The sequence below is a fragment of the Dermochelys coriacea genome, chromosome 3, assembly GCF_009764565.3.
Source record: "Dermochelys coriacea isolate rDerCor1 chromosome 3, rDerCor1.pri.v4, whole genome shotgun sequence".
Lineage (NCBI taxonomy): Eukaryota > Metazoa > Chordata > Testudines > Dermochelyidae > Dermochelys > Dermochelys coriacea.
In genome coordinates this window covers 81,112,658-81,132,758 of record NC_050070.1, presented here as the reverse complement: position 1 = coordinate 81,132,758, position 20,101 = coordinate 81,112,658, and the positions used below count along the sequence as shown (strand labels likewise).

At 40.8% G+C, this 20,101-nt stretch overlaps 1 protein-coding gene across 1 annotated transcript in view; it reads right to left on the bottom strand.

Moving 5' to 3' along the window:
* Window positions 1-20,101, bottom strand: part of LIN28B (lin-28 homolog B) — a 127,146-nt gene that overhangs the window by 64,694 nt on the left and 42,351 nt on the right. Inside the window, exon 3 of the mRNA XM_038395374.2 lies at window positions 9,566-9,750. Coding sequence (XP_038251302.1) covers window positions 9,566-9,750 — 185 coding nt within the window. The remainder of the gene's footprint in view (window positions 1-9,565; window positions 9,751-20,101) is intronic.

Sequence of the window (20,101 nt, the reverse complement as noted above, 5' to 3'; positions counted from 1 at the left end):
TTTGCCTGCTTCCTAAAATAGGGGTGTGAGATCTTGCTCTATAACAATGGCTGTGAAGTACAAAGAATTATTAACACCAGTCAACAGAAGATCTTCGCTAAAAGGGTCTTGGGGGGTGGGGAGGTGCCTTGGAGCTCTAGCTCTTTGCCTACTGTGTAGGACAGAAGGAAACTTGGGGGCATGCTCACGGATTTGGCATTTAGGAGCTCTGGGGTTACAGCATGCTTAGTGCAAATAGACAACTGGTAGATTTTAGAGCAAGTCTCTAAAATCTACTGAGTAGATGAAAACGGCAATTTTCAGAAGCTTATAATTCAGCCAAATCTGGTTGGATTTTTACAGGGACAGAAAAAGCATCTCTCTAATTCCAGGGCTATCCCCAAGCCAAATTTCAAACTCCTGTTTCAAAGCATGCTCTCGCTGGTGTTCTTAAAAATGTTTCCAAACGTTTCTTTAAACAGTGTAAAACTCCCTATTTTTTCCTGACCCTCTTGGAAATGGCTGAACTGTTTCTGCTAAACGGACGTACTGGAGCATAAGCTTTCGTGGGTCAATACCCACTTCGTCAGATGCGTGTAGTGGAAATTTCCAGAGGCAGGTATAAAGATGCAAGCAAGAATCAGGCTAGGGATAACGAGGTTAGTTCAATGAGGGAGGATGAGGCCCTCTTCTAGCAGTTGAGGTGTGAACACCAAGGGAGCAGAGGGGCATTGCTGGCACATGATGGCATTTATTACATTGATGAATGTGCAGGTGAACGAACTGGTGATGGTGTGACTGATCTGGTTAGGTCCTGTGATGGTGTCGCTGGTGTAGATATATGGGCAGAGTTGGTATCAAGGTTTGTTGCATGGATTGGTTCCTGAGTTAGAGTTACTATGGTCAGAGTTACTATGGTGCATTATCCACTAATGTAATATATGCCATCACACAATAGCAGATTTAAAAGTAGCCATCCTACAGCAAAAAAACTTCAGGACCAGACTTCAAAGAGAAATTTTTCAACAGAAAAGCTTCAAAAACAGACTCCAATGAGAAACTGCTGAGCTTGAATTAATATGCAAACTAGAAACTATTAACTTGGGTTTGAACAGAGACTGGGAGTGGCTGGGTCATTACACATATTGAATCTATTTCTTTAAGTTAAGTATCCTCACACCTTCTTGTCAACTTTCTAAATGGGCCATCTTGATTATCACTACTAAAGTTTTTTTCTCCTGCTAATAATAGCTCATCTTAACTAATTAGCCTCTCACAGTTTGTATGGTAACTTCCAACTTATCTGTAGGATTATCTTATATATTGTGACGGGGCAAGGCCAAATGGCTATAGAAAAGTAGTGGGAGATAGATATATTAGCTCCAGGCTAAACAAATCCCTGGTACCAGGTTAAGTAAAATGGAAGCTGCTCCAGGTCAATTAAGACACCTGGGGCCAATTAAGAACTTTCCAGAAGGCAGGGAGAAGGCTATGTTGATTGGGACACTTGAAGCCAATCAGGGGCTGGCTGAAACTAGTTAAAAGCCTCCCAGTTAGTCAGGTGGGTGGGCATGTCAGGAGCTGTAGGAAGAAGTTGTGCTGTTGGAGAGGCTGAGTAGTACACACCATATCAGGCACAAGGAAGGAGGCCTGAGGTAAGGGTGAAGTGGAGCTTGAGGAAGTGAGGGCTGCTGTGGGGGAAGTAGCCCAGGGAATTGTACATGTCATGTTTCTAAAAGGTCAGCTACCATAGCTGATACTATTAGGGTCCTGGGCTGGAGCCCGGAGTAGAGGGTGGGCCTGGGTTCCTCCCCACCCACCTTTGCCCCCTGTTTAATCACTGAGACTGGGAGACAACAGAGACTGTGCAGGAAGGATAACTTCTCCTCACCTCCCTCGCTGGCTTATGATGAAAATGGCTCAGTAGACTGTGGCCCTTGTCTCTAGAGAAAGAAGGGTTATGTTGAGGGTCACAGTGAGCCTCTGAGGCTAGTGAAATCCGCCAGGAAATGCAGGACGCACGGAGGCAAGGACAGAACTTTGTCACAATATATAATCTTATTATATGTTCCATTCTATGCATCTGATGAAGTGGGCTGTAGCCCATGAAAGCTTATGTTCTAATAAATTTGTTAGTCTCTAAGGTGCCACAAGTACTCCTGTTCTTTTTTCAAAGAGAAACTCCTGAGCTTCAGTTCATTTGCAAATTTGACACCATCAGCTCAGGATTAAACAAAGACTGTGTTTAGTGTAGATGGCTAGCCAACTACAAAAGCAGTTTCTCCTCTGTTGGTGTTCACACCTCAACTGCTAGAAGAGGGCCTCATCCTCCCTCATTGAACTAACCTCGTTATCCCTAGCTTGATTCTTGCTTGCATATTTATACCTGCCTCTGGAAATTTCCACTACATGCATCTGATGAAGTGGGTATTGACCCACGAAAGTTTATGCTCCAATACGTCTGTTAGTCTATAAGGTGCCACAGGACTCTTTGCTGTTTTTACAGATCCAGGCTAACACAGCTACCCCTCTGAAAGTTAATTTCAAATAGCATTTTGTACAGCGTGTGAATAATCATTCAGAAGGAACACAATTAAAGGACCCTGGAGAGAGTTGCACCCAATTCTTTCTGGCTGAAAGGACAGTTGCCATAATATCTCATAGTAGCCTTTTGGGAGTTAGATGTTGAGAGGGAAAAAATGGCAATATGAAAGTCTTAGGAGACTGTCCCAACCAGGGAGGGGCCTCAGACAGAAGATGATGACTGGAAACAAAGAAAAGGCTATTGAAAAGTTGGTGAGAAATGGACAGGAAAAGAAAGAATGGGGAAAGAGAGATTAGCAGAAATAAGAGGGTAGGAAAAAATGCACAAAATCTAAAAACAAGCATGGGAAAGAGACCTAGGGAAAAGAAAAGATCAAATTTCTTAATTTTAGGATACAGATTTATGAGACTCTTTTGAGAGACAGTGTGTTCAAGTGGATTGAGCAAACGACATGGAGCCTGCAATAACTACATTACTAAACTTCCCTGTCTTTCCTTTTCTGCAAAATGGCAGAACTGTAAATGTTACCAACCTCATAGGGCTGTAGGAAACATTAACCTCTTGGCAGTGAAGTGCTGGTACCATGTCATAAGAACAAAAGAATGGCCATACTGGGTCAGACCAATGGTTCATCTAGTCCAGTATGCTGGCTTCCAACAATGGCTAATGCCAGGTGCCCCAGAGGGAATGAACAGAACAGGGCAATTATCGACAGATCCATCCCCTGTCATCCAGTCCCAGCTTCTGGCAGTGAGAGGCTTAGGGATATTCAGAGCATCAGGTTGTGTCCCTGACCAGGTTAGCTAATAGCAATTGATGGACCTATCCTCCATGAACTTATCTCATTCTCTTTTGAATCCACTTATATTTTTGGCTTTGACAACATCCTGGCAACGAGTTCCACAGGGTGACTGTGCATTGTCACAACAAAAGGATACAGGTCTCCCATCCTTTCCTCCAAGACTTTTCTCAACATTTGTTCCCTCCCATGTCACCCACATGCCCCAACCACTGGGTGCCTTCTTTAAGCTCTCTCTGCAAGTTCTTTCCTGCATTGATCAAATGACCACCCTATATTCCTTTCTCTACCAGACTTCCACCCATCAACTTTCCAAATTGGTTCCATCTGCTCCTCCTGCCCCATTACATGCCCTCCCTTTCAAGTTCTCATTCCAACACCTCTATCCTTGTTCATCTCTCTCTGCCTCTCCAACTGCCACCCCTATTCCCTCCAAATCCCTCTAAATTTGAGACAGCTTTCCTAACAAATAAAACATTAAATTAACCCCCTTGAGCATGATTTATTCAGAGGGTGGAATTTGAAATTACCAGCCCCTGTATCATGGAACATTTTTTTTTAATTACCTGCCCAGTGCAGCTAGTTATATGACCTCGCACAAGCAGCAGTTTGACCCAAGTCCCATCAGCAATACCATTCTACCCTCACCTTTGCTTACCTCACACCAGATACCTCAGTTTTACCTCAGCTGACTGACCAGACTGTGGGCTGCTAGCGACCATCACTTGTAGGATCCTCAGCTGCAGATTGTTCCTCAGATTCCAATATTAAATCGCCAGAGACTTTTTAAACTGATCTCTGACTCAGGATATGTCTAACACTGCAACTGTGCCAGTGTAGCACTTTCATGCAGACACTTCCTACATTGACTGAAAGGGGCTTTCCGTCAATGTAGTTAATCCACCTCTCCAAGATGTGGTAGTTTGGAAGAATTCTTTTGCTGACCTAGCTGTGTCTACAGTGGGTATTAGGTGAACCTAACTATGATGCAGAGGGTGCAAAATTTTTCACAACCCTGAGCTATGTAGCTAGTTCGATCTAATTTGTAGGTGTAGACCAGGCCTCAGATAAAAAGCAGTCCCAAGTGACAGTTAATCAGATTAGTATTTTGTTATTTAACCATACCACCAAGAATTAAACTTGCACTAGTGTTTAAGGGGCAGTCTTTTATATTTAATAGAGACAGTGATCTCCTCCTGCTCCCACCCAGAGGTGACTGCGCTGAGATTCCTGGATTTCATTAGGAGTGTGCTAAGTATTTTGCTCTCTTTTTAAATTTTGGTTACAGTTAAGAGCTGGAATTATTGACAGACCCTTCTTACTGATGCCTAGTTCCAAATTTTAAACTTCAGACATTTTAGTGTGGTTAGAATTCTAAGAACAGAAAAGTGTTTATTTTTTTCACCCTCCCTAATTCACAATCAGTTTAAAGTTTTTTGTCTTCAACATTCTCAAAAACAATCAACTTCAAGTAGACACTAAGCACAAAGAGGCAGTGCAGTCTTGTGGCTAAGGTGCTGCACTGGTACTCAGGACCTTGGGGCTCAATTCTCAACTCTGCCACACACTTTTTGTGTTACCATGGACAAGTCATTGATTTTGTATCTCTGCCCCAGTTCCTGACCTGTAAAATGGGGATGTAATATTTTCTTTCTCCCAGGCTTCGTGTGTCTTGTGCATTTAGATATTAAGCTCTTTTGAGGCAGGGAGTATCTCTCACTACACATATGTATAGCACATAGCAGAGCAGAGTCCTCATCTTGATTTTGGCCTCAATTTTGGCCTACCACAGTAGGCTGAAAAGATAGAGGATGGGTAAGGGACATCTTTCCTCCTCCTGGGGGGACTCTTTGGTAACCTTTTTCTTGCAAAACTGTACTTTGTTCCAGAACTCACATCATCTGTGAGCCATGCTATCCCTGTAAATTTTCTTCCTTGGTTGAATACCTCAGGGTAAAGGCTGGCTGTTGGGATGCTCAAGTCTGGACATTCGGGGAGGCACTAAGCATGATCAGTGCTTCACAAGGTGTCCTTTTCTTGAGTCCAATTGCCAGGCTATCATGCTGGGCAAAACTGCGGAAAGTATGGTGTCAAGGTTCCTTCCCCACTCTGAACACTAGGGGACAGATGTGGGGACCTGCATGAAAACCCACTAAGCTTATTTTTACCAGTTTAGGTTAAAACTTCCCCAAACTATTTTATCTTTTGCCCTTGGACTTTATTGCTGCCACCACCAAGCGTCTAACAAATATATAACAGGGAAAAAGCCCACTTGGAAACATCTTTCCCCGCAAAATCCTCCCAAACCCTACACCCCCTTTCCTGGGGAAGGCTTGATAAAAATCCTCACCAATTTGCATAGGTGAACACAGACCCAAACCCTTGGATCTTAAGAACAATGAAAAAGCAATCAGGTTCTTAAAAGAAGAATTTTAATTGATGTAAAAGAATCACCTCTGTAAAATCAGGATGGTAAATACCTTACAGGGTAATCAGATTCAAAACATAGAGAATCCCTCTAGGCAAAACCTTAAGTTACAAAAAGACACAAAAACAGGAATATACATTCCATTCAGCACAACTTATTTTATCAGCCATTTAAACAAAACAGAATCTAATGCATATCTAACTAGACTACTTACTAAGTTCTAAGACGCCATTCCTTTTCTGTTCCTGGCGAAAGCATCACACAGACAGAGAAAACCTTTGTTTCCCCCCCCCCCCTTCAGTTTTGAAAGTATCTTGTCTCCTCATTGGTCATTTTGGTCAGGTGCCAGCGAGGTTATCCTAGTTTCTTAACCCTTTACAGGTGAAAGGGTTTTTCCTCTGGTCAGGAGGGATTTTAAAGGTGTTTACCCTTCCCTTTATATTTATGACACACACCCCAAATCACAGATAGGGTGAAACGCTGACTGTGATTTCTTCCTGGAGCTCTAGGGGAAAACAGAGTTAATAAGACACATGCACCTCTAAATATACTACCAAGTATATAAAGACTAACAATATTTTCAACATCTCAAGGACGATTTCAATCAGTGGATTCTGGGAAACTTTCATGGGAGAGTGCATCAGCCACTTTGTTAGAAGCTCCTGAGATGTGTTGGATGTTGAAATCAAAATCTTGGAGAGCTAAACTCCACCAAATAATTTTTATTTCCCGTGGCAGTATGGAGTCACTGTAGCACAGCATGGTCAGTTTGCAGGTGGAAACACCATCCCCAAACATATGTGCGTAGCTTTTCCAGAGAGTAGACAATGGCGTAACATTCTTTTTCACTAACTGACCAGTTGCTTTCCCTCTCAGACAGCTTCTTGCTGAGAAACACTACAGAGTGTGGTCTGACGGTGTCCCTTCTGGTATCCACTACAACTGCGACCAGGGTTGTTCCTCTGTTCTCCCTCCACCCATTTTGTTCCTGCTTGCCCCGCTTCTCTGGCAGTCTGGGACTGCTCGTATTGATCAGCATAAGAAGGAAGACTTTCTGCTGAGTCCATTTCCTTATCCCATAAACACTGTTTTATTTCCTCCTTGGACATATTCAGGAATTGCTCCTGAGCTATCAAATCACACATTCCGTTAAAGCTAGTGACACCCCTTCCTTGGACCCATTTATCTAACAGATCCTTCATCTGGTTTAGATAAGCTACATTACTTAGTCCAGGCCCTCTCTTAAAGGTTCAAAATTTTATTCTGTAAGTTTCAGATGTAATTTGAAATTGCTTCAAAACCAAATCCTTGAACTTATTGTAGTCAGAAGCTTCATCAATAGGCATCTTACTGAATATGTCCAGAGCTCTTCCAGTCAATTTTGCAACAATGTGATCATCTTGTGAGCTTCAGAAATTTTATGGAGAGTGCACAGTCTCTCAAAGGTGAGAAAATATTCAGCAATATCACTGGATTCATCATACGGTGGACATAGTCGCTCCTATTTGTGGATTGTCGGGGAAGGATTGTTAGGGGTTATTCAGTAGATTCTGCTCAGCCCTTACCTTCTCCATCTCCAATTCATGCTTCCTCTCTTTTACCTTTTCCTTCATTTCTTTGTCCTTTGCCTCCATAGCTCTCCTGTGGGCAGCCTCTAGGGCTTTTTCTGCCTCTTTCGCTGCCTCCAGTCTGGTTAACTCTAATTTGTGTTGTGCCTTGGTTTCTGTCATGTTTGCCTCTCTATTTTTAACTAATTTTACAAATGAGAGTTAGAAATAAACCAAAGAAAAAACTTGTCTTGTAAAATTTTGCTGTGCTGTAACATGATACCCATGTTCTCTGATAGTAATTGTCAGCCTACAGAAAAATCCTTAAAAAAAACCCTAACACCTTTGTCTTCAGGCAAATAGACAGAAAACCCCTCTAGTTGCTCTTAAGTAAAAAAAAACCAACCTACCTCTTCAGGTCTGTGAAGACTTGTGAATTGCCCTGCAGGAGGTTAACTACCCTGCCTTTAGGTAGAGAAAACTCCAGCTCACAAAAGACAATTCCCTTTTGTGTCTGCTCTGGCTCCCAAGCAGAGACAAAAAAAACCTGCTTTCCAGCAGGGAAATAAAATTCCTTTTTAAAATCTGTGCTTCTGGTTCAAAAAATCTCAAAATGATTTCAAGTTAATCCCACCTTTGCCACCATTTCAAGGTTCCTTCTCCACTCTGAACTCTAGGATACAGATGTGGGGACCTGCATGAAAACCCACTAAGCTTATTTTTACCAGCTTAGGTTAAAAGGTCCCCAAGGTACAAACTATTTTACCTTTTGCCCTTGGACTTTATTGCTGCCACCACCAAGCATCTAACAAATATAACAGGGAAAGAGCCCACTTGGAAACGTCTTCTCCCCGGGTTTATTATTGAGAAAGAGTAATTTGGAAACGTCTTTCCCTCCAAAATCCTCACCAAAACCTTGCACCCTCCTTCTTGGGGAAGGCTTGATAAAAATCCTCACCAATTTGCATAGGTGAACACAGACCCAAACCCTTGGATCTTAAGAGCAATGAAAAAGCAATCAGGTTCTTAAAAGAAGAATTTTAATTGAAGAAAATGTAAAAGAATCACCTCTGTAAAATCAGGATGGTAAATACCTTACACGGTAATCAGATTCAAAACATAGAGAACCCCTCTAGGCAAAATCTTAAATTACAAAAAGACACAAAAACATTCCATTCAGCACAGCTTATTTTATCAGCCATTTAAACAAAACAGAATCTAACACATATCTAACTAGATTACTTACTAAGTTCTAAGACTCCATTCCTTTTCTGTTCTTGGCAAAATCACACAGACAGAGAGAACATTTGTTTCTCCCCCATCTTCAGCTTTGAAAGTATCTTGTCTCCTCATTGGTCATTTTGGTCAGGTGCCAGAGAGGTTATCCTAGCTTCTTAACCCTTTACAGGTGAAAGTCTTTTTCTTCTGGCCAGGAGGGATTTAAAGGTGTTTACCCTTCCCTTTATATTTATGACATATGGAAACTTAGATGCCATTGAAATTCACATCATGCAGCAGCTTTTGAGTGGAAAATACCCCCTGGACTAAAGTGCAGTCTTTATAGCGGCATAGTCAAAAGCATCATGAAACTTTTTTAGACCATTAGATGTAGAGTTGAACTGGGAGTGGATAGATAAAGGGTCAGATCCTGAGCTGTAGTGAATGAGTGCAGCTCTGGGATTTGGCCCATAATCTGTAAAATTACTTTAAAAAACCATGAGCAGTTCTGCAAACCATAGAAATTAAGGCATTTGGAAGCATCCAGAAGTTTGTGCATTAAGTGAAAATATAACTAACCAACTTATATACCAAGTTAACATTAGCTTTTCAACCTAAATTGCACAAAATGTCTTTTTCTTCAGATGTACAGTACTAAAGATATCCATTTAACAAAGCAATCTGCATACAGCAATCATTTCTGCATGCTCTTATCTCAGCTGAGTGTTACATTGCTTCACCTGTCTTCAGTGTGACCTCTCTTTTTAGTCTAATCACAATATTTTCAATATAACCTTAACATTCCTTTGCAAGCTCTCCCCAACTCAGTATGCAAGGATTTTAAAAATGAAAGTGATCAAATGAGTAAAATGTATTTCTACTTATACAGATCAGGATATCTAATCAAAGTAGTAGGCTACTTGTACAAACCAAACTTCCACAGAAGGGTTTCCTGTCACATATGAATGAGTATTGAAAATACAACATTCAGAAAAACTCGCAAAGAAGGCAGGATGGAAGGGAGGAGAGTAACAAAGTAAAGTAATTACCTATCTCCCTTTGGTTTTCTTTTCTGTACTGTCTTCCCTTTGGGTCGTCTCTCACTTCCTAAACAGGGGCTCCCACCAGGGCCTGTTACCCGTATTGATTCAAGGCCTTTGGAAGATTTCTTAAAAGTAAATTCCACTGGTTCTCCTTCTTTTAGGCTTCTAAATCCTTCCATGTAAAGCTTGCTCTGTAAATAGGAAAAATATTCTTGGTTACTATTGCCTTAAAAACAAAGTTGACAATTATAATAACAGGACAATATTAACTTTCCTGTTATGTTTATCCTACAAGACACAGGTTGAATTGGGGTTCCCTTAATAAGATCCACTAAAGATTCTATACTTATGGTCATGGTGAAAACATTCTTCAAGCTTAAGAAATAATGAGATTCTCTTTTTGGTTATGAACAAAATTGAAATAATAATGTCCTTATTCTCTGCTGAATTGATGAGAGCTTTTGGGCTGCACAAATCTAAAAGTGCTGTATGTTCATACAATTCTCTGTAGAAACTTTCTGCAGTTTAAGACATTTTAATAGAAACAGAGAAAACAAAGCAAATAGGTTTTTTTAAAAAATAGGAAGAAAAGAGAGCAAATGCTCCCTCTCTAAGTGAACCTAGATATTGAGTTCTAGTTGATAATCAAAATGCAACCTATAAAAGAAAAGAGGGGAAAGGAAAGATCAATTTTCAAACTAGCAGAAGTAAAGAATAATGAGCAAAAAGAATGAAAAAGGAACTACCAACAAAATGAATTGCAAAAGGTAATTCAGTTACTCCAGGTGAACTGCTAAGTTAGCATTCATTGCCAGTAAAACCTATCTTATTGGTATGATCTGGGTATGGATTTATTCTTTAATCCAAGAAAAGAAAATCATCATCACCAGGGTCAGAGAAACAAAACAGCAATACTGATAATCTTTTGGTATATACTTCTAGTGTGAAATCCTGCACCAATTAAGTCAATGGGAGTTTTGCAATTGACTTGAATGAGGCCAGGATTTCACTCCTCACCTCAGATCCTCTGAATGCTGTATAATACTAAATCTATATCCAAGGATAAATCTGCTGAATAAAAAACTTGGATGAAATGGTTAGCAAGTTAAGTGAAACAGAATAGAATGTAAAATGGAAGACAATAATAGACTCTGGTCTTATTAAATGTTTATTCAAAATGTTTTATTTAACACAGAGAAGATTAGTGGGATTATAAAGTGAGTATTACAGAATCACTGGCAATACCCAATACTTAAACTGGGCTTTTATGTTTCTTATAAAAACTAAAGGGAAGGGGAACAAAGAGGGGAACACTTTTTTGTTGTTGCTATTGGCTTGTGAATATTTCAGAATAGACAACACATCTGGATAGACTCATACAGGCTACCCAGCCAGTACTCTCTTGGCTAAACCATAGAGTCAACAAAGGGAAGCAATCTTAATTGTGGAGGTAGGATGTGCTATAGTAGTCTGGAAGGTAGTTGGACACTAAAGCTGTCAATGGTAAACATTTATCCATTCAACCACATATAGGGTAGAGCTGGGGAACATCAAGGGATGCTCTTGACCACACATAGGCAGCAAGTAGTCCAACATTGCAAGGGAAATTGTGGGGACAGTGAATCTATACTAGCCTGCTAGGACCCCCATTTGTGTCAACTGAGCATGGCATCTTCTGTGGAAAGTACTAGGAGGAAGGCTGGTCTTTTGGTTAAGGCATGGAAGCCATACTGAGACAGGAAGATTTGGCTCCTGTTCCTATCTCTGCAGACTTCCTGTGTGGGCTTGGGCAAATGAAATCACTTAATTTTCCATGCCTCAGTTTCTCTATCTGTAAAGTAGACACTATCAAATAATTACCTATCTTACAGGGTACTGAGAGATTAAATTAATGATTGTAAACCTGTTTGAAATCCTCATTTGGAAGAAACTAAGTGAGTACACTAAGGCATGCACATAGTAAAAGAACTCCTACCTACTGGGCTCCCACAGTCTACTGAGCAGTGGTCATTCGTGGTGGTACGGGAAATGTATTATTGGATTCTAATGCACTATGAGTCACAATATCAGTTCAGGCTGACAAAGGGATCTGGCTGTCTTTAGGGAAGGAATTGCAGGTTTTTCAGGAGCTACAAGCACAGAAGATTCATGGATCCACTGGTTAGGATGAGGAGTGCTTGGGCATGACCAATCCTGCAGCTCGGGTAGAAGTAGCTGTTGCACCAAGATGTCGTAACAAGTGTGAAGCGTGGAGCAAACACAGGCCTCTTCAGGTCAGAGGGGTGATGTCTGCAGTGCAGCTGGGAGCGAGTGTCCCAGAGTAGGTAGGTAGACAGGGTAACTTAGCTCGAGCTAGGGTGCTAACAATAGCAGCACAGATGATGTAGCACAAGTGACAGCTCAGGCTAGCAACTCAAGTCCAAGCCCGCCTGACCCCTGGCTCTGAGCTCGGGGCTAGCCATAACAGCCAGTCTGCTAGTTTTAGCATGCTAGCTTGAGCAAAGCTCCTGCAAGTCTGTTAACCCACACTGGGAGGCTCACTCCCAGCTGCAGTGTAGATGCCCTTAGTGCCCACCGTTTAAAAGGAAAAGACATGAAAGGGAGGAGTTTGCAGATATCGGTACCCCGCTTTATGCTTTTGGCAGTTGCTGGGAATGAAGGTAAAGTGCTGATAAGGACGATCCAAAGTGATCTAAGATTATTGAAAAATATAATTGGAATGCAGTATTTATTATATTAGCTTGTGTGATCTGCAAAAATGATCTAGGAAGAAGCACTCCGCTTTAAAATATCTGGATAAAATTAGAGGGATTCATGCCACATGTGTGTGATTTCCAGGCGCCATTATAAATTCACAGCATGAGCAGGGGAGGACACATTCAGCCACTGATTGAAATGGACTCCTGCCTCCAACTGGCCCATGATATAGGCCTTCACTGCCCACGTCATAAAATCATAGGACTGGAAGGGACCCCGAGAGGTCATCCAGTCCCCAGTCCCTTGTACACATGGCAGAACTAAGGATTATCTAGATCATCCCTGACAGGTGTTTGTCCAACCTGCTCTTAAAAATGATGATGGAGATTCCACAACCTCCTTAGGCAATTTATTTATACTCATCCTGACAGGTAGGAAGTTTTTCCTACTGTCCAATCTAAACCTCCCTTGTTGCAATTTAAGCCCATTGCTTCTTGTCCTATCCTCAGAGGTTAAGGGAAAAAAATTTTCTCCCTCTTCCTTGTAACAACCTTTAGGTACTTGAAAACTGTTACGTCCCTTCTCAGTGTTCTCTTCTCCAGACTAAACAAACCCAATTTTTTCAGGTTTCAGAGTAGCAGCCGTGTTAGTCTGTATTCGCAAAAAGAAAAGGAGTACTTGTGGTACCTTAAACATTTCCGATGCATCCGATGAAGTGAGCTGTAGCTCACGAAAGCTTATGCTCTAATAAATTTGTTAGTCTCTAAGGTGCCACAAGTACTCCTTTTCTTTTTGCCAATTTTTTCAGTCTTCCCTTATATATGGGTCATGTTTTCTAGACCTTTAATCATTTTTGTTGCTCTTCTCTGGACTTTCTCCAATTTATCCACATCGTTCCTGAAATGTGGTGCCCAGAACTAGACACAATTCTCCTGCTGAGGCCTAATCAATGAGGAGTAGAGCAGAAGAATTACTTTTCATGTCTTGCTTACAACACTCCTGCTAATACATCCCAAAAAGATGTTTACTTTCTTTGCAACAGTATTACACTGCCAATGTTCCCTCTAATTTTTTCCATCCATGTGTGAAATGAATTTTGTTATGTGCACCAATATTGAGGTAATGTACAGATGTGCACCACCCGTAGAAACAAAAAAACTAGATATAATATATATTTTTTAAAAGTTACCATAGGGATAATTACTCCAGCCAGGACATTAGGCATTTTAGAACTCACTACTCAAAGAATTAAATTTAAGTGTAAGAGAGAAATAAAAATTATGAAATGCATAAACCAGTCAAAAAACTGAAATAACAGCACTTAGAAAGAATAAAATTACAGAGAATATATGTGCATTGCAGGGAGTACTGTACCAAGAAGTAGCAACAACAATAATACAAGTATGTGTTGGGAGGTCAGTATGAAAGACAGAGTGTGTGTGAGACAGAGACACACAGTGTGTGTGTGTCTGAATGAGAGAGAGAGACAGTGTGTGTGTGTGTGTGTGTGTGTGTGTGTGTGTGTGTGTGTGTGTGTGAGAGAGAAAGAGATGTGCTTCCCCATTAAGTATGCTGCCCTTTAAGTAGATTGGCACTCACCAGTCTGAAGCCTACTTGTTCAGACACAGCAGCAGCTGCCAGCAAGCTCCATCCCATGCCCCACTCCTGAGCCCTGTCGTGTTTCCCCACCCCCACAGAGATGGGGTACAGGGGAGGGGGGCACTCTGACATCAACACCCTGCTCTCCGCCCCCTGCTCCCCCTACTCTGCACTGCAAGCAGGAGGCTCCCGGGAGCAGCTGGCCAGAGGCTCCTAGACAGAGGGCAGGAGCAGTGCGGCAGGGTGGAGGAGGGGCACCTGAAGTGTGTGGCCCTTGATAGACTGCTGGGCAGCCGCGCAGCTCAGAGGGAACTTAGCTGTTGATTCATATTTAGCTTGTGATTCACTATGACCCCCAGATTCCTTTCTGCAGTACTCGTTCCAAGGCAGTCATTTCCCATTTTGTATGTGTGCAACTGATTATTCCTTCCTAAGTGGAGTACTTTGCCTTTGTCCTTACTGTTATATTTTAAAAAAAGCACCTTTGTGCTTTCTCTCATGCTGTCCCTCGGGGTTGTGAGGAACTTCCTGTAAACATCCTCCTTAAAACTCTCCTTTGCTGTGACGCCTACAAAAAACTAGATAGTGGCTGCTGGTGTGCTGAGACCACTGCCTATCATGCTGACCAATACACTGTCACATTGTTTCCTTGTGCTCCCCCCCATCTGTCTGTATCCATCTGTTGTCTCTTGTCTTATACTTTGATTGTAAGCTCCTTGGGACAGAGACTGCCTAGCACAATGGGGTCTTGGTTCATGACTAGGGCTTCTTGGTGCTATGATAATAAAAACAATAAATAATCGTAATCCCATTTTACCTGGCCCTGAATTTACTCACAGATATAGCAGTACCTCATTGGTGCTACAGCAGCCACATGGAAAAACATTAGGAGACAGCATGTTGTCCTACAACAACAATATTTTGTCCTTGTCATAACCATAAAGATAAGTGTTCCAAACGGGATAGTCAACATGGATCAGAGAAGTATGCTGCTCACAAAGGGCATCAGTCAAGCTGATATGCATTTGTCTTTATATCCCAGAGACATCAGCAACGGTATGGGCTACTTTTGTTATATATACAATTTATGCTGTTGTAAATAAAGCTGTGCCAGTGTTTAGGTTATAAACCCTTTTTTCAGGTCTTTTAATTTGGAAAGCAAACAGCTAGAAGCTGATATGTGGTAAAAAGTTTTACCTATTTTGTTTTTGCTTGTTAGGTGTTTTTTTAACTAATTTTGGTTAAACTTTTAAATCCTCTTTTATTTAGAGCAGTAATGATGATTTAAAATGTTTTTGTATTGTTTTACTTTAACAAAGCTTTCATTTGTAAACACCACTTAAAATTTACTATGGACATCTATGACATTTAAAAAACATTAAAATGCAATTTAAAAGACATTTAAAAGACAGCTACCAAACCTTGATAATCAACTATTAAGCACGGTATGATTTCTTTTACACTATGCATTGCTTATTATATGGAGAGAAAAACACAAATGGCTTCACATTGCACCCTGCTATATCTTTGCAGCTTCACAGTATTACAGAGGGACATGGCGCTCCTCTGAGTTACTGTGTAAATGTTTATTATACTGTCAGCCTTCCAATAAAAAGATTCTTTGAGGATGCACCACTATTTTGAAGCATAATGAAATAAAGTGGTCTGGAAACAAATAGGAAAGATCAAGTGCTTGCCCTCTTAAACAGTTTTTATAGAGTTGGTTGAAATATGTGAATCAATATTGGTAATTTTTTTAAATTCCCACTTTTGTTTTTAAAAATGTCAGGGGTTTCCTGACTAGCTCAATTATCCCCACTCTGCCATTAATTTATATATATATCTTGCAATCACATGGCAGAGCTCTGAATACGGACCATCCCACCCCACTGACCTCAGTGAGACTCTACATGGGTCCAAGAAGGACTGACCCATTTATATCCAGTTACAGGAGCAGACCTTAGAAAAGGGGAAACACAAACTGACTACACACAAAGTAAACAAATGACAAAATAAACACTCTTTCTCTACTCTCTTTCCATTAGAAACAACCGTGGGTGTTACTTGTAGCCCTGGTGGGTAAAGCAATTTCAGACTCGAGTGTGATTTTTAACTGATAGTGTTCCTCTAGGATGTGCTATTATTCCTTGGTATTGCAGCCCTATGCTGTAAGGCTGCACACATCTCCAACACAAGCAGCAGTGTGTTGCAAAAAGTTCAAGTGAGTAACAAACAGGAGGAAGAGTTAAAAACAATCCTGTTTTCATGAAAAGTGTCCCTCAGTATGAAAATGGAAAAGAAAAATACAACAAACATAAACCATCTAAGTAGGAGTGTGCCTAAAAAGAATGCTTTCCCAGCACTGCCTGTGGGTGGTAAAGACTTTCACTTAAACCCACAAAAGGAAGGAAGTTCTGCGTTAAGGCTCATTACGGGGGCCTATTATCATCTTGATATGCGTGCATAACTCCTATTAACATGCACGTATGGAGGAGAGAATAGGCCCCCATAACGAGCCTTAAGTCAGAATTTCCTTTCTTTTGTGGGTTTCTAGTCAGGGTCTTAAACACCTGCTGACGCAGCCACGAAATTCTTTGAAAACCATTCTGTGGAGGGACAATTTTGCTCAGATGGTTTATAGTTTTCTGTATTTTTAATGTTTTTTTTTTTAAAAACTGTTCAATATAATGATCAAGTGCTATCAGAGTACACTTGGCACTTTACAAAGAAAAATTCAGAGTCTCTGCCCTGATTTTTTTAATAATCCCGTCAAAGCACAAAGTAGATCAAATTCTGAAGCTTGTCTACACTGAAATTTTAAGGCGTTCTCCCTCCAATGATCTAGCACCAGTGCAGCTCCACCAGTGCTAGTAATAGTGTGAGCTCTAGTCTAGACCATTGTGTTATGCAGTGTTAGAGGATAGAGTAGTAACAGGTCTATACTAGCTCTCCTACCTGAGCAAGGCCCAAAATGAAAGAATTCCCTATAATTGTCAGTGGTGGTGCAAGATTCCAACACTGGTTCATAGAATATCAGGGTTGGAAGGGACCTCAGGAGGTCATCTAGTTCAACTTGTTGCTCAAAGTAGGACCAATTCTCAATTTTTGCCCCAGATCCCTAAATGGCCCCCTCAAGGATTGAGCTCACAACCCTGGGTTTAGCAGGCCAATGCTCAAACCACTGAGCTATCCCTCCCCTGAGGCTGTTGTTGAAAGGTTTGTGAAAAAAATGTGTTTTGAAGAGGCAACTTTATTTTTTAAATCCCTCACTTAAACTCACTTCATATGACAATAGTGTCAAGAGCAAAGAGAAAACAGTTGGAGTTTTACACTGCTTCCACCCTCTCCACCCCCCGGAATCTAGCTCAGAACTCCCACTGACTACAGCTAGCTAGCATCCTTTTGGAAAGGGCATCTCTTTGCCACATGACTTTGACTGGCTGCTCCACACAAACTTCAATCTATTGAAGATTATAACAGCTGTTTAAACATGAAGTACGTGAAATCAGGTCTATGTATCCAGTGTACTGTAGTTTTTAATCTGGTTTGAGATGGTATCTGAAGTAGATTTATTTTCTTATTTTGTATTTTCAAATTACAAGCACAAAAAGCAATAGTTAATATTTTATAAGAGCTGCAGTTACTGTACCTTATAGATAGAATATATAGTATGTCTGCCTACTCTAAGATATGCTTTCTTCAATATTTCAATAAAAAGGAATAGAAGCAACAGAAATAACAGTCTCTACAGTTTTAGAAATATCCTGTAGAAAAGCCCAAAGCATTGTAAATTAAGGCTTTTTTTAAAAAAAAAAAAAGATTTAAGGTAACATTTTTAGTATTATTATTATTCATTACCATTATCATTGGTTGTTAAACTGTTTCTACTGCCTATTAGACAATGAAGGCTCATGTTTACCACATGAGTAAATGGCCCTACCACCGCCAATGTCAAAATAGTTGTACCCAATTATATCAGCCGTTAATTTGTCCTTGATCTTCTTAGTATTGATAGCAAAGTAAACAAAATGAATATGAAATGGAAGGAAAAAGAAATACACTAAGGTACTAACACTAACACACGTTTCATTTTACTACAGAGAATAGTCCCACTGAAATCAATGGAATTATTCATGGTAGTAAAGTTGTGCATGTGCTTAAGTGTTTGCAGGATTGGGGCCTTTGTGCTGTATTCACACTATTACTAGCACCCCATGTATTGTAGGATGTCATGGGATTTGGCACTGAATGTAAACCTTACTACAGAATTATGAAGACTAAACAATTTTTTAGCCCTTACAGCGCAGACATAACCTTCTGAACATGACCTAAGTGTGAACTGATGTATTTTGTCTTCCTGAGTATGCAGGGAACCTAAAACAGTAGCTCTTAGAGATACGATTTTTCTCTCTCTTGCTCTCTCGTCAATTGTGTGTTAATTCTGAAAACTAATGATGACTATATTAGGCCCTTATTCAGCAAAGTCCAACAGCATGTGTCCTACTCCAAGCATGGGGTATCTTCAATAGGACTACTTTTGCTTAAAGTTAGACATATATGTAGATAGTTTGCTGAATTAGGTCCTAAACGTAAACATTAAATTTCACTACTGATTATTTTAGCAGAAGCATCCATGTAATGGGGTGGATTCTCCACCTTGTTGGAGCACTGTTTGAGTGCAGTGGAGGGGAATGCTGGAGGAAGCAGGTTGTAGCTCCCTGATGATCAGCTGCCCAATTCTGGTACAAGCTGAAGCTGCACAGGAGCAGCTTTAACTTACACTCAAGGACCTTACCCCACTTTGGAGGATCATGCGTAGTGAAGCTCTGGTTCCTCATATGCACTCCCCACCCCACCCCACCTACTTACACTGGAGGAGGAGGTGAAAAATGGTTATGGCTTAATGGTTAACAGCAGAGGCAGTTCTCTACATAGGGGAAATCTCAGCTGGCCATATTCAAGTTTTCAGACCACTTTGCGCCAAATAATCAGATGGGAGAATCCAGCCCAATGTGATTATTCCACAATTTCAAACTACCTCCACCATCTTTCCAAGAACCGAAAGCCCCACTTGTCCTCTACTTAGTTGCCAAAAGTTGAAACTCTTCTGCCCCCCCGCTCTCCCCAACTCCTCCTGACAATTTCTGTAGTGAAATTATGCATTTTCAATACTGAATTCCAAAGCACATTGAAAATTGAGGGTGTAGCAAACTAAATATTGGGACCACAATTGGGCATGCCCATGTGGTTCTCAGTGCAGAATCTTAAATTAAACAATACAAGGAGTTCTGTAGTGACTGTACAATCTTGGTATTTAATTCAGTAAAACCTTTCATTTTGTAATGTACCTGAACCAGATGTCAACAGATGTAGTTCTTGTAGCATAGCTCCATTATCAGGGAATAGGGGAAGTTTGCACAGGCTCCCAGAGCTAATGGAAAGGCACAGGGCTTCAGTATATATGGCCAGGACCTCCAGCAAATTCCCTGAGATCTGCAGGAGTGGAGACTGGGCCTCCTACTTCTTTCACAAAAGGTATATTTGGAGCAAATTCGGTGATACGAATCTCATTGAGCTTTTCCTCCCTTTGGGATCTTTTCCATGAATTTAAGGATGGTGAGGACTGTAATATGGCCATGATTTACTCATTTAATTTGGGGGGTTTTAAATAATACACTTAGCTGTCTCAGATTACTCTTCCCCAGTAATAAATCTTAGAACAGCTGATTTTCAATAATTAATAATGTTAACTTGTATAGTCCCGTAAACGCAGATCGTACTATAGACAAATATTTTCCATTGGAGATGCTGAAGGACAGGAATGCTATAAAAGGCTCAATTTATGATCTTTGGTGCATATTTCAAGTATTGAAATAGAATTATGTCAGTCAGTGAGATCACAGGAATAACGTACAGTCACTGACCCACAGTGGTACAGTTATTTATAAATACATGTATTTAATGCAGATCCCTGCATTCGGCTTTAGTGCACCTTTCAGAAGTCTCCTTCCATATGCTGAAACCAGCCGAGCCACCTCAGCTTTTCAGCCCTTCTCAACTCCTGTTCCTCTCAGTTTCTCCTATGCACACACATCCACTTGCTCAGGAAAGACTAGCCCTCCTTCTCAATAAAAGTTTTATTTGTTAGCTGTAAAGCTTAGCCTCTCCATCTCCCCCCCCATCTTATCAGCCCCTTTCATTCCAATAAACTACATAAAAATGCAAAAAGAAATCAAGCCCATTGGG